Here is a 15,764-nt window from a genome sequence, read left to right on the forward strand (position 1 = left end):
GGAAGTGGATTTTGGTCCAAATCAAGATGTACCTGAATCCTGGGTAGCATACAGGCCACCACAGCTTACTTCCCACTGCTCTCGGAGGTGTTGGAGCAACGATGGTCACTGTGTAGTTACAGTTGTGAAAAACAAGTTAGTCTCTGACAAAAACCACCACTGGTTACTAAAGTACCTCTTTAAATTAAGGCATTTTGGACCAGAATATAATAGCTAGAAACTCGTTGGAGAATGACTTTCAGTTCAAAGCTCTGATGGGTGAAGCTGCTCACCTGAGGCCAACACCAACTCCTCAAGTATTAGACCAATTTTAGCTAAGGTACAAAAGCCAACTACAGAACTCTAGTGGAGGTTTCTATCCAAGCTCCGAATTAATTTTAAAAGGACGAGGGTTATATCAGCCACCCAGAAACAGCTTTGGCAAAGTGGCAGCAGAACAAAGTATGGAAATGAGTGGTGAGACAAACTTCTGGGCTGCCGGGATAAAGGACTGCGGCATGAGGTGCAGGACAAGATGAGGTGTGAAGGCAGAACACAGCAAGTGTGGGCCGTGGTGGTAGATAGAAAAGCAGATACAGAAAAGTGAGTTAACAGCCCCATGACAACTAGAAATGTTGACAGTCTCTTGGGACTGAGCCAGGCATGGGAACGCTTGCCGTGGCAGGGCTAACTTAGCTCTGACTTGAAAATGTTCCTCAAGCAGCATCACCAACATTGGCCCAAAAAAGTCATGTCATACCCAGGTTGAGGAATTGCCCCTATTTCCCTGTGCAGATGATTTACAAAAAGCAAACTGAACATCAGGGCTGGAAGTATGTCAGTGTTTCTTCCTAGAAAACACAGAGTCATTCCTTCAATAAGCTCCATAAAAAGGAGCAACAAAAAAGACTAAAATAAGCCACAGAACCCCCCTGAAATTTCCCCCACTTTGCCCTCCAAGCAGCAGCACAAGGGGACATGGTTAATAAGGAGCAAACTGCAAATGGTAGTAGGAAGACCGTCAGCAGTGCACGGAGGGGCTACCGGGGATGCCTGAGCAGTGGTGGTGGAATAACACAGCACGCTATTTTATCTGCTGTTTGGCTAAGGAAAGGCAGCTGGGAAAGGGATAGGAGCATTGCTGAATAACCTCAATCATGACTTCTGTGGCCAAAATGCTGGTTTATGAGAGGAACATTCGAAGAAAATAGAAATTAAGTAGCTCAAAACAACATGTAACATACAATCAACTCATCTACTTTGCTGCTGTCCTACATTTCCCTGATACTATTGGTATTCACTGTGGTAGCACAAGGACACTTAGTACTTTTGGCAGCAGTTTTGTAATGACTGGAGAGAATTCAAAGGACAGCAGCCAGACACTGTGATGTGTTTTATTAGCTCCCAGATGTGCAGGTGAGGTGAATGTGATGTGTTTTATTAGCTCCCAGATGTGCAGGTGAGGTGAATCTTCGGAAATGAGTTTCAGCTGCCACGGATTTTTCTAACATCGCTCAAGGTCTCAAATAAAATCTTATAATGAAATAAAAGGCTGTCGTAGAATTTTAAAGTCGTCTTTGGCAAAGCATCTTTTCTGCATCCGTTCATTTCTTACACAGAAATACAAATGCACAACATCTTTGATGATATTTGCCCAGCTGAAAACAGAAGGTCGGCTGCTGAGGCTGTATATACCCACGTGAATAAAAACCGAGCGAGCCTCTGTAGGCATTTCCCTGGGTGCCTTCTGGTGCAGGTGATCCAGAATCTGGAGATGCTTTACCAGGCTGTAAAAATAGTGTTCAGGTGTTACGTCCTGGATTACAGCATGCCAAAATAATATTGCTCAAAGAGTAAAATGGTTCAAGCTAGAACTAGAAGTCACCACTCAACAGCAGACTTCTTCACCACCTAAGCGAGATATGTCTTCTCCTATGTGGCTAACTTCTTCGGGCAATGGTGAGCATCCACCGGTATCTGGAGGAGTTCAGCTAAGGCACCACATCTGGGCCACGGGAAACTCAAGAGTGTTAGAAGAGAAAAGGATGACATGAAGGTCAAACTGCCCAAGCGGGAACCTCGCTGGTCGCTATTTATGGCTGTGAAATTGGCACTCAGATCAGTGGAGATGGTTCTTCTGCAATGGGGAGCATGAGCTCCACTACAGTTTGAGACCACTGTAGAAAAAAAGCAATGCAAGGAATAGAGCAACACAGCCTTCGTTCTGCGGGGATATGGTGAAAGGAGCTGTGAGCTGCCTCTGCTTCCAACAGAGAGGTCTTTGTAGAGGAGCACCAAGGAGAGGCTGCAGACGGCAAAAGGCAATCAGATCAGACACTGCCACAGTGCAGGCAAGTTGGGGAAAACAGATTATAATATCCTAGAGTAAATACTTGACAATGGTGGTATAAGACAGTCTCTTCTCTCATAGAAAGTCTATGATAAATACAGGAGGGAGCATTAGCTACTATACGAAAGTAAGAGAAGAAGTGGAGTGAGGTTAATGGTGGGACTGAGCATGTCAAATGACAGGATAAACTGAGACCTGTTCCTAGAGAAAACATGCTTTTGCCAGACTTGAGGGGACTGGCGAGCGCTAAGAATAAAGGCCAGGGTGAGAGCGGAGCGCGATCCCCTCCCGACACCAGCTCATTTGCAAGTGTGTGGGCAGAGGCAGCTGCGAGCTGCTCGGTGCGCGTCTCCTCCAGCGCCGCTGCCACCAGGGCGGTCTGAGCCCTTGTGAGGTGCTAAACACACCGGGAAGGTGTTTTGCATTTAAAAACATTACAGAGGAGCAAGATGGAGCAGGCAGCAAAAGCGACCGGTAGTTATTCACGTGGCACCGAGGGGACGGTGAGAAGCTCTGAGCAGCAGAGGGTCTGTAGGCAGCGGAGGGGGAGGACTGGAAAAGGGGGAAATTCATGTCACAGAAGAAGATAAGGAAATAAGAGAATCGAGGAGGAGTTTTGCTTTGCCCACTAGACAATTGAAAATAGATCAAAAGAAGAACCCAAAGGGTTTGTTAGAGCTGACAGCTCCTAAGGAAGAAAGTGGGGCAAATTTCATACATTTGAACATTTTTAAATCATTTTCTTTTTGCCCGGGAAGTAGAGGAGGAGCAAACAAAGGAGAAGACCAGATTCTGGTATCGCTGTTACTGGATGAGACAGATTTGAGTCCACTGCACTGAAATCAGAATCTGGCCCTTAAGTGGGCGTTTCAGCTCCCCTCAGTGAGAAACAAGTGAATTCTGAGTTACAGGGTGAAAGACAGCAAGAAGAAACGGACTTTTAGGAGGAAAAATAGAAGATTATTGTTTCACTGTCTCAACACCTGTAGAGAAACATGGTTAAGATTCAGGATAATTTCCTTTTAAAGACTCAGCTGAGCTGAATTTGCTTTAGTCTGACCGTGACACGCACGGACAGCTAGTGCTGGTCAGCTGGTTTATGGTACCGTGCTAGCCCACAGTTAGGGGAATAGACTTCTAATCTTTTTAGATCCTAAGCTTTTTCTGAAAACAAGACCTACCCTGGCAAAAGTATAACAATAACCCCAGGTACTAGCAGCATTTCACCTTCAGGATGAAACAAAAATACAAACTGTCACATGGACAAACATTTCCCAGACTGGCATGACTCGGGGGGTGTCAGACAGCATCCGTCTCAAAAACAACCTATGCTTTGAAGTTTCCAGCTTCGTGAGGCTCTCACAACAGCCAAACTTTTCTCAAAGGCAGACAGCCAATAAATGTGTATTTAACCTCCCGAGGCTTCTTTCTCTGCTGGCTCCATCCTCCATGGCGATGAAGGAGGCGTTACAGCAGCAACGTGGGGTAGCAAATTCACATGGGGTGTGTTTTGCACACGACCTGCATCAATACTTCATGATTTCGTTTATAATTACAGCATTAAACGTTCTCTGGCAGAAGCTCACAGGATCTGTACTTGTTCAAGTAACTTAAGGACAGGCCTGTGAAATTCTCAGCAAACAGCAGGAGACAAATAATCGAACTTGGGACAATTTAACATAGAAAGTGCCAAGTTACAGGAAAATATCTAATGCTGTTCCTTGTGGCCTGAGTGGAGAGCTCAGGACCATAATAGTCCCTGTTTGACCATCAGCGCCACAAAGCAGGTTTTGAAAGTAAAAGGAGGTGCATCACCCATTCCTCTTTTCAAGGGTTATTTTATGGCGAGAGGAATGAAGAGAAAAGAAAGTTAACTCAGCAGCTGCATTCGCTGTTGTGTGTCAATCCAGTGAGACAGGAGAGTCGTGGTGGAAAATCAAAGAAACGAACACAGTGCACAGATAGACTCCGTGCTATAAATTTTGCGGAGAGGAACATTTTTTGGCATGTCTGATCTACTTTGCTCACTATTGCTCAAATCACACGGCAAAGGATTTCAGAACATGTCAGCAGAAAAATCTTCCTAAGGAAAAAAGTATATAACTGTTTCTCTTCTCCCCTGGCAGAGTCCAGTGCTGACACACTCTCACCATAAATAGAGGTTCTCCACTCTTGTCCAAGGGAAGTGCAAAGCCATGCCATTAAGGACACCCAGTCCCACACAGCATGCTTGGATGGACACTGTGTTCAGGCAACTTCTGCTACAACAGCCCCACTCTGCATGTCACGCTTTTCTTTCTTGTTGTCTGTGACGTTGTCTGTCAGTCAGCCTTCTCTGTGCTGATATAGTAAGAAAAAATGTCATTTAAATATTCAGATATTCAAGTGTTGCAGTAAATCAGGCTAACGGTTGGCTCTGGAACTGAAGCTCAGCATTTAATCACAGAATAGATGCAACAAGCAGAACCATCAGGCCAAATTTCCCATGGTTCCTTACTAATTGCCTTATTTTTAATATACAGTCAGCTCCTTGCGACTTGTATTCCCTGTATCTGCAAGCACGTGCTGTCAAATGATCTTGAAAATCATTTCCTTCCACATCTTCAAACCATCCCAGAAGACCCACATTTACCAGAAAGAAATCAGCTGGTTAGTGGGATTTTAGGCTGGACAATTATGGGGTCCATTTACCTGCCTGCAGGTAATTGCTGTAGCCGTGCGACCGCTTCTGCAGCTGACATTCAAAGCACTCGTTCCGTCAGTATAACCCCCCTCGGGAGAAAACCCTCCTTAACTCTATTAATAGTGTGCATGTGTGCGCACTAAGTATCTGTAGCTGCTGAAGAGCTACAAGAATGTGGCGTGTTGGCTGGGGAGAGTCTGATCCAAGTAGGTTGCAAATGTCTGGTGTCCCATGAGAAAACAAGAAAGGCTTCTCAACCAAGTCCCAAAACCGATGTTTTACTGCATAGTCTCAGCAATGAGGGCGGGCGAGAGGGCTGGAAGATGAAATAGTTAATCGAGCAATAGCTCTGCAGAAGCTGTTGGTGGAGAAGGAGGCAGCAGCTCGACCCATCTCTCCTCATGTGTCTCCCACTGCTATCAGATATCACCTCCCTTAAGCTCGTGCCCAGAGCAAGGAGACAAAAATTGCTATGGACAGAAGTACCCTGCAGACAAGGTCCTCTGCTGCAAAGCTGCTAGCGTCTTGCATGGTGGAAACCTCTTTTAAATGACAACAGAACACTAATGTTGTGGAAAGATCTTGTTGTATATAGTTTTCAGGATTAGGGGGTAGGAGAAAACAGAAGTACAGCCTGCCTTGACAAATATTGTCAGACATTTAAGTGCTCTATCTTCCAGTGCTGATTTGTGCAAACACTTCCAGGGCATCAGAGAACGTTGTCATTGATAAATACTAACCACGGGAAACGGCTGTTTCAAAGACCTGGCTGATGGTATGGCCAACAACAACATGATCATGTAATGCGTGGCCACAAAAAAAGTTAATAAGCATTTGCATCCTACAGCATTAACCATCGCTCCCAGTCATCAAACAATAAAACCCCAGTGAATAACTCTGCAATGGTACAGGCAGGATTATTAAAGGATTATTTGAGAAAGAGCAAGGAGAAGGTAGTATGTCATCAGAATTTGGGATCACTGCTTTGTTTTACTGTTGAAAACTCTATGTACTTTGAGATCTCAAACCCCAAAACAAAGCTTAATCTTCACTTAGGCACTACAATTCCCTCCCTTATCGCATTATCTGAGTACATCACACTCTAATTATAGTTATCTGAACAACACTTAGTGAGATTGGGAAGCGCTAACCTCGTCGGAGAAGCCCTTGAACACAGAGTAAAACCAAGTCAGAAACAATTTTTAGTTTTTAAATGCCAGCTAAGTACGCTGCAACCAGTGGAAAAAAAATGTTCTTACACCATCAGCAACACTTCAGAAAATTTGCCTCTTCATTATCATTAACCCAGATCCTGAAGTCCTGGCTCAAAATTCAGAACAAAGTTATTATTATGAGGAAAAAATGCATTATAATATTTGTGTTTCTAAAAGCATCATTTAAAACATATCAGTAATCATTCAAAGAAAGGAGTAATACTTACAGCATCTCAGTGGGATATTACATCTTACTCTCAAGAGGTATCCAGAAGTGCTTCTCAATATTTTAGTATCTGTTAGGCAGTGATTGCAGTTTATTTATCTCTCTCTAGTGGGTACAGAAGTAGAAGTTAAATATTCCATCTTCCTCTCCAAAGCGTATAAGGGACTGTATCCTCATACTCAAGAAAAGAAGAAGATCTCTCTGCCATGTCACATCCTGGTGTGGAAAACAGGCCGTGTGTGCCTTACTGAGCGTGGACCAGCGGCCACGTTTGTCTGCACATTTCTTCAAGGCATCCTCTGTGAAGCCTTTGAGAAGAGCTTCAAGGAGTTCAGGCCTTGTGCAGATGCTGTAGAATAGTTGTTACTGAATTTAATTGAGGTGTTTCTTTTTCTGCCACCTCTTCTGTTTCATGGCTTTTATTCTTTTGCATTGCTTTTACATGCTAGGGCACGGAGCCAGATATTTCATCAAATCTCAGTTCTGTTTTGGTTTTATTTTTTTGTGTTTAAGTATAAGTCAGACTCTGCTGTTGTGCTTTTAAAGCTGACCACTGCTTCAGTAGCTTCCACCCACCTAGTTTTAATTTTTCCCAAATCTGAGTTTCAAAGTCCATCATTATGAAAAAAGGTAGTTACATTTCCTAGCAAAATTTTGTTTCTGATACTCTGTTTTAAATTAAAAGATTTAATTCTGATTAAAAGAGCCCTCAGTACCCTGTAGGTCACCAGAGTTCTTGATAGCAACTTCAAGCCTCATTGAGAGTTTAATAGGCTGCTGCTGAGTTATATGACACCTGTTAAGTTTATGGAAAAAATTCATCCAGTCTGCTGCTGTTACTAGCTGGCAAATACCAGAGACGCTAGAGAGGACCCTGAACCAATATCTATGATCTGAACTACAGCAAAAATATTGGGAAGAACATTTTGGATTCCCAGGCTTTGATACAGGTCCAAATTTCAGAGTCATTTGCTATTTCTATAAAAGGTTGGCCAGAATGACCAATCTCAGTATTCCTAAAAACCGGAAATAGAAAGGAACTCTCTCTAGCTAATCTAGAATTTTCTGTTTGGGGCTAATTATCCTCTTTTTTCACCTCTGTCAGACTTGCTAATACTCTCTCATGTGAAAGGCTCCAGATAGAAGCACCAGGAAATGAAGGTCTCCAACCATAAAAGAGGAAAAGCTCAGACACTGCTAATGCCAACCCGTCCTGTCCTGCTGATGCATTTCAGTCCTGCGGTGGAAGGGATGGCTGCGTGGCCTCCGTGTAAGAGAAAGTTCTGCTGAGGGGCCCATTTCATACAAGTTTCATAACGTAAGGCCATTTTGAGAGGCCAAAACCCTCCATCAGTCCATCAGTGCTGCAAAGACAAGAGGCTTGGGGAACATTTCAGTCTTGCAGACTTCTTGTCTCTTAACTGACTTTCTGGAAGTGGGGCATTTATTTGGGCTGTCGCCCATGTCCATGCTCTGTGAACATGCAAGTTCACAAAGCAGCCTTCGGTGGACAGAGCTCTCTCCTTCATGCACCTGCCTGCTTGCACAGAAGTTGTGGGAACCCAGTTACCTGTGATACTTCTGCTTTTGTATCAGCTCTGGATAAATTCAACCAACTACCTTAAAAGTTATTGGAGAAGTACGTACAGACTGAGACATGGCCTCACCTATACACACACAAGCACAGAGTCATTGAAAAGCCTATTTCCACAGGAAATTAGGGTGAGAAGATTATTTAGATTTTTTTCTTAATGAATAAAAGAGGCTAAAAATCATACTCTGAATGTATTTCCTCTAAATTGGCACACCATAACGAAGAGACTCAAAGAAATGACCATCCAGTCTCAGAGGCCCTGTTATGCTGGGAGTGATTTAGTTTCATTGCGTGAACTGCCGTAACAATAAGCACTGGCATCTTTAAAATCTGAATTTTGGATTGCCTGACTGGAGGGCCACCAGGAGCAACAAACCAGCTGATGGCAAACAGAGGGATGCACGGGCAAACATGCTTAGCAGGAGCAGTCCCAGCTGAAGTGCTCCCGTCCCCCTGGCAGGCAGGACAGGTGTGTCACTTCCAGACGTGACGTGAGCCACTTACTTCTCGTTCACAGCCCTTGAAGTGCTGTGCAGAGAAAGCCTGAGCCATTACCGCAATTAGAGTAGATACATCATTTACTGGAAGAATTAAATGCACTGTAGTAGCAAACCTGCAGTTGACACTCACAGGGTGCAATTGAAATCCTCCGGATTAGTAATTCTTTTGAGATATTTGTAATCATTGGTAATAGGTAGTGAAATAAATCCACATTTATATCCTACAGACTGCAGCTGTGCTTCTGTTAAAGTAGTATTAAGTGATGGGTTTTAAATCCTTCTGCCAGCTCAAGCTGTAAGCATCGAAACTCCTGTGCAGAGGATAACTCATCCTGGGTGATATATGTTCCTGAGCACGAAAGCGCTGGTTAATGAATAATGAAAGCACCAAGGCAGAATCACACCCGGGGCTTCGCTCCCGCAGCAAGCTCTCTGGGGAGAGGTCCCCGTGCAGCTCGCTGTGCAACAGTGGTCTCAGCTACCCGACTGCAGCTAAGACTGGATGTCGCTTTGGATAACCGTGATAGAAAAGAACACAAAATACTAATGTAAAGCCTTACCCAGATGGACAAAGTGCTGAACCTCATCTTGTTCAGTCGAGCGAGGGGTTCATCCAGCCAACTCTGGTGGTGTTCCTTCAGGTATCAGGAGTGCACACTCGCGCCCTGACTTACTGCACAGGCTCCCAGTTAACTAAACAAATATGCCATTAAAAGCTGAACCAGCCTTGAGGAGGGCATCTAGGTTTAAATTGCAGCAGGAAGAGATTTATGGACTTGTTTTCCAAGCCTAGAGAGTAAGTGAAGAGGCCTCAGACAGCTCAACATTTACCAGCTCTGATAAGGGAAACCAGCACTTCACTGGGGACGAGACAGGAGGGGTGATGGGCGCTGGGTGGGCACTCAGCTTTGCTGTGGAGCCCCAGCCATGGGGCAGGGACCCAGACTGACAGTCACTCTAGGAACAAAAAGAAACTTTGCAAACTCGGTATGCTTGTAAGATAAGCACGGCGCTGATAAAGTAAAGCACAGAGAGATTAAAAAACTCAGGAGAACAATATTAGTGGCAGACTGAAGAACAGAGCCCAGGAATCCTGGCTCTCCCTTCCTTCAGCTCGGCTTCAGCCCAATCTGCCCAAAACTCATGACCTTAGAGGTGGTTTCTTGATGGCATAAAAAAAATCAGTGACCAGCCCTACAGGAGAATAATTTACTTATACAGCCTGGGAGGAAAAGGAAATAGAGCTGGCAGAAGTGCATTTACCTGGTTCTATTCCTTATGTGTTATGTTGGCTTTGTTTTCATTTAGGAATCTACAAAGGACATTGCTTCCGAATCAACCACTTCCCTGAAGACAATGACTATGACCATGACAGCTCAGAATACCTTCTCCGTAAGTGAAAAGTAATACTTAATACACAGGATCTGACATGGCCAGAGAGGCTTTCCTGGGTTTCTCTTCTGTAGAGTGCAACCCAAGTCTTACTCATTGCAAGAGACTGGCCCAAACTGGGTGGCACAGAGCAGTGGTGACGTATGTCCAGTTCATGCTGCAGCTGACGCAACCATGACCCTTGGGGATGCCCATTTCCTTCAGCCAGAGGAACGCTCGTCATTGTGGTGCCCATTCTCTAAACATTATGTGGAAAATTTTCAAATGAAAACTACAGCTATCATTCCCAGATTGGCCAGGATATTTTACAGAGGGAATATTTATCTGATTAGTGTATCAAAACAGGTTTGAGGAGTGGGTTCCAGCCCATTAGGAAGCTTTTCCTAATGCTCAGACTCAACCCTTATGCAAGCCTCGTCCTCTGCAGCTGCTGAGCCACCTCCCCCTGCAGTGAAATTACTGCATTGTAGGAAGGAAGCTGAAATTTCTGCAGCTAACAGCAAAATCTCAGCATGAGCATGGACTGTGGCTTCCGTGCATGGACAGCTAGCCACCGCTGCTCTGTGCTGGTGTGTAATCCACCACAGAAGTAATTTCATCCACCAACCTGGTGCTTGAAATAAGGGCGATCGTTTCATCTCCCCCATTCGCTCAGCTGATAGGAAGTCTGGGAACCCGAGTGTGAAACTTCATGAATCCTGCAAAGTTTGAGTTAGATTTCCCCTTCCCAGGAGGACGCCTTGCCTAGTCGTTCCTTTTGAACAAAAGAGCTGACCAGCCAAGCTGAAAGCAATGCCCTTCACCAGAGAAAGAAACCGCAGTTCACAAGGTGTTGGGAAAGCTTCAGGGAGCAATGAATGACGCTGCTGGCTGATACACCCGGCAAGGCAAAACACTCCTCAATTACACTGCTATTAATTACCTGAAACACCACTTAGAGAACCACTCTGCCCTTCTGCTCACTTCTGGGAAACAACTTCTGGTTGCTAAGACAAGAAGAACGAATAAAAATCTCTGAAAAGTATGCTTTACCAGAAAACCCAGATTTTTTTCACCTTTACTCTTGCCAATTTAGATCAGCCATAGCGCTTGGGTGACATGATCTCAGTGCTCAGGCGGACTAGCAGAGTGTGAGCACAGCTGCATTGATCTTTCATACAAAGCCTTGGAACCAACGTTAAATTGATGCCAAGTCAGCTTTAGGAAACATCATTAGTAGAAGGACTGTAAAGGAAAGAGGAATTAAGTAGCATCTTGATAAAAGTGCATTATGCCTTCTTCATTTGGAGAAAAGGGAGAACTGGGAAAAACAGTCTACAGCTCCGCAGTAAGAGATGAGATTGGCAAACTGTTTGTAAGTGTACTTGTGACGGGTGTTCCTAAAAGCTGTTTTCCAAAGTGACTAAGTACAGACCTTAAAAACAAGTTGGTTCAACCTTTTGTCTTCTGCAAGATCAGGCTTCGGCTGCTCCCTCCTGCGGAGGAGAGCTCATCCTCGCGTAGTCTGCACAGATAACAGGACTCCTCTGCTTTAACTTTTGTAAGAAAAACTGCAGCTCCGCTTAAAATGTGTGTGGTTGATTTAGAGATTACTGAAAGGTTATGTATCTAAATCCAGAAGAGATGAGCTCATACGTATTTGTAATAGGAACCTAATCATTGTCTAACCAGACACAGACAAGAGGACATTTGCATCCTGTTTGAAAGGAGACATGAGACCTCCCGTCCCCCATCTTTGCCCTCTGTGCAACACCTTTGCAATCTGCTGTCTCCTCATCAGTCACCGCGCTTTGTAGCCGTTTCTTGGCACAAGTCTCTTGGAGGGCCACGTTGAGGGTAACAAAGGCACCAAGGCTTTGTGCATCTTGTGCTCCTGAAAGAGCAGCATGAGGAGTCTCACCCTGCTCCACAGTCACCAATCTAATACAGGCTTCAGATAAATGTCAACATTATGGTGCTAGCCATATCGAGCCCTGGTACAAAACCCTATTGATATCAGTGAAAAAATGACTGATTTTAGGAGACTTTGGTCTGGGGTGTGGGTAGGAGCAGGAGTTTGGATTTTGCCCTTCGGCATTCAGGCCGCTCCCTGCAAAACCAAGCAAACAAGAGCCACAGTGACAACTAACACGTGCAAAGGAGCTCAGACAAGACCCCTCCTATTCAACCTCCCCTGTGACAACACACGCCAACCTGTATGTCTAAAAAAATCCCCTTTACTTGTCTGTGCAGAGCCCCAGCAAGTGCCAGAGGTATCGCTGCCGTGCACAGAAAGCCCATGCAGTCCCCGGGGCTGCTGCTTGCATCGCCCAACCACAGCATGTGTGCTCCAGCTTCCCTCCTCTCCTGCATTTCTGCAGGCACACAGAAACCAAGCTGCTCCGATTCTGCATTGCACGGAGCACGTGCACCCCTCCCTTTGCAGAAGAGGGGATTTCAGCCGTACTCATCCTCACGGCACGTGTGAGGATGTCAGGGCTCTGCTGAGGTGCAAAAGTGCAGCCATGAGGAGGCAGACTGGGGACCCCATTTCAGGGGCATGTCTACACTTTCATGCACCTCTTCCCCGCATGCTATAGCATCCTCTTTTTAAAGCCATTTGCTTGGCTCCTGCCTTTCAGAGGAGAATAAAAGCAGGAGCAGAGCACCAGGGCTCGCAGCCCCGTGGGGATGAGCAGCACGGCGCGCTGCGGTGCTTCACCGAAGGAGGTGTCACAACGCATAGCAGTGCAGAACAGCCAATGCAAACAGACAAGGCAGTAAACAAGAAAAAAAAAGCAGGGGAGAAAGCAAAAACCAGATTGCCTTAATATTTTTTGATGTGCTGTCATTTTATTATCAGTATCAGGAGACATACGTAAATTCTACGTGGTACCTATGAGCTTCCTTTTAAATTTCAGAGCTAAAAGTACACATTGTAGGAAAAAATATACTGTAGAGTTTTACAGGAAGAGAACACTGTGTGTTTTGTTTCTCTTCACGTTAATTACCTGCTATAGAACAATTATCTCTGGAGATTATTGCTACAAGTAGAACAACCCACCCCCTATATTTGACATGTTGGGCAAATTCCTTCTGATGATATCACTGAAGCATTTTAGGAAAGCTCTTTGATTTAATTGAAATCATTATAAACAGCATGAACGTAAAACATAGAAAACAACAACCAGAAAGGGTGGGCCACAGTAGATTTTAAGCCCAGGCTGCCTCTTGTCAGGACACTAACAGACAGACGGTGATTTGGGGTGCCTTCGTGTCCAGCAGCGCAGAGCCTGACATTGAATATTTTTCTAATAATTGACTTTAAAAAACTGACCCAAAAGTCAAAGCCCTGTTACCTCATACCAGACACGTGGGGGTACACCCAGGACAACAGAACGGGCTCTCAGCACTCAACAGGCTTCGATTAGAGACCTTACACCCTCATTACTGGGATTCGCCAATTATTGCAAGACACTGTCGGAATAGTAATGCATCCGACTGAATTGGGTTTAGATCTGGTTAGAAAATGCCCCGTCTGTAAAGGACACGTGCAGCGATGTTGCCAGTTCTGGTAGGAGACGGACTTCTCTCGCTGTTGCAGATCGATATAGGCATAAGCTTCCCAGGCAGGGACTGTCTTTTTTGTTTTATGTTTGCACCATCCTAATGAGGGCTGGGCCCGTTACTGGGGCTCTCGGGGGCTTCGCAGCGCACACAAAAGCAATGCTGTTACTGAACGCCCAGCCCTGTCCCTCTTGCAGTCAGTGGGAGTTTTGCCACCGGTTACCAGGGGAATCGTTAGGAAGCAATTCACAAAATTGGGAACGCCACGGCCATCAAAAGTAAAATGAGAAAGCATCAGCTGTAACATCTGGCCGTTTCTCCTCGGGAAACGGGCGCCACTCGCTGTGCATGTCATCCAGGAAGATGACACCCGGGAGAGACCGCATCGCTAATGGCACCGCATCAGCAGATTGGTCCAGATGGCGGTTTTTCTCCTCTCCATGCACTCAGCCCCGGGGGTCCCTGTGTCCTCCCGGTACGCTGTGGGGTTTCCACCCCTCTGTGACAGCGGCCTCTGACCCCCACCCACCTTGGCCATCCCCATGCCCCGGCACCCACTCACCCTGCTGGGACTCCCCTCCGCGCCTTTGCCTTTCCATGGCCCCCAGCTTTGGGGCAATCCTGTTTTCCGCAGCAGTATTCAGCACCTTATCTCCCCTTCTTCAAAAAAATCCTCTCTCTATAACGATATAACTTAGTTCCTCGCTCTGCCTTTCAGGAACGCCTGCCAGGTTTTACCCCTTTGGTTTTTACAATACAGACTTCCTTTTCTTGTGCCTGTTTATTTTTTCTTGGCCCTTTTGTTCCCTCCCTGCCGCTTCCCTTTCGATTGCAGCTTAGTCTTGTAGTGACCCGACTTTGAAAGCCGGCCCGAAGTGGTGTTTTAATTTTTTTTTTTTCAGGGATTTTATAGCCCATGCTGGCGAATGGACTGAAGCATGCAGAATTTTAAATGACTCTACTAAGCTGTCAGGAAACTAAACACAAACATCTGAGACACACTTGTTAAAATTTCTTCCTTAGAAATCTGAAAGGTTTCACTGTCCTTAATATTCAACAAAAGAAAAAGGGGTTATTAGCTGTGCTCGCTGGCAACATGAATGCTGCAGACTTCAAGAGCTGTAATTTGCTCACCTTGCGCATGAATCAAGGAACAGATCCGTCTGCTCAAGCCATCCCCAAACGTTGTAGGCTTCATAGCCAGCTCATGAATTTTTCACTGCCGCTGCCTGCGTGACGCTGGGTCTTACTGCCACTTACCTTATGCTTTGCCAGAAATGTTCTGTAGGCGGTGGCATCAGATGACGGCGATAATGCTGAACTTTCTAGAGGAAGCTCAAAAGATTTAAGCTACTCAGTTGGGTGTCTGTGCCCCACTGGCCACCTACCTATGGCCTCGCCTCCCAAAAATGTGCCCAGAAATGCAGAATCAGTGATAATTCCAGCAAAAGCCAGGGGTTTTGAGACTCTGTGACCTCCACACTTGCACCCGAGGAGGCATCTGAAATGATTACTGTCTGTCTTGGTTTTCTACCTGTTTCCCCTCCAGGCATTGTCCGTGCCTCCAGTGTGTTCCCCATCCTAAGCACAATATTGCTGTTGCTGGGAGGACTCTGTGTCGGAGCAGGAAGGATTTACAACAGCAAAAACAACATTATTCTCAGCGCTGGGATTCTCTTTGTTGCAGCAGGTATGCTCTCCTTAAATTGAGTCCTTAAGAAGTGCTGCCTTTTTAAACTGAAAATGACTGTGGAAAAGCTTGTTGGCCGTTCTCTCCCTGTACCCCTTTCCTGGATCAAGGGCACTAGCAACATCACGCTAGGCAAAAGACAAAAATAGGTTTTTGAAGCTCTACAATAAGTATATTCTAGAAAAGCTTTTAGTTTTCCTGAAACAGGAAGCTAAAGTCAGTAACAAGCAGGTTTTAAACTATTTAAAATGTATTAAACATTAGGTGAATCAGATGTCTCTTACATTCAGTGCCTTTTCTTTTATATAATGGCAGAAAAAATTCACCTATGATAGGTGAGCCCGTTTTTCACACTAGAAACATCTGAGAGTCAGCCACGTTATTAATAGCTTTCCCTGAAGCTCGGATTAAGCATGCTGCATTTAGATGAAAATTCAGCAAGGTGGAAGAGAACTTATCTTGATCAAGGTGAACAAGCCATAGCCCTGAGCTCAAAATGTGTTTTTATTGTTATTCTGAATGTTAGAATCCCACTAACAACATTAGTGAGCTCCCATATGCTACTTCTTTCCCACCGTGGCAATGAAGAG

The 15,764-nt window shown here is 45.1% G+C and overlaps 1 protein-coding gene across 1 annotated transcript in view; it reads left to right on the forward strand.

The window, feature by feature from the left end:
- Positions 1–15,764, forward strand: part of CACNG4 (calcium channel, voltage-dependent, gamma subunit 4) — a 69,314-nt gene that overhangs the window by 52,786 nt on the left and 764 nt on the right. The window contains exons 2-3 of the mRNA XM_009323775.1: positions 9,855–9,938; positions 15,034–15,174. Coding sequence (XP_009322050.1) covers positions 9,855–9,938; positions 15,034–15,174 — 225 coding nt within the window. The remainder of the gene's footprint in view (positions 1–9,854; positions 9,939–15,033; positions 15,175–15,764) is intronic.

This window comes from Pygoscelis adeliae, unplaced genomic scaffold (genome assembly GCF_000699105.1).
Source record: "Pygoscelis adeliae isolate BGI_AS28 unplaced genomic scaffold, ASM69910v1 Scaffold75, whole genome shotgun sequence".
NCBI classification, from domain to species: domain Eukaryota; kingdom Metazoa; phylum Chordata; class Aves; order Sphenisciformes; family Spheniscidae; genus Pygoscelis; species Pygoscelis adeliae.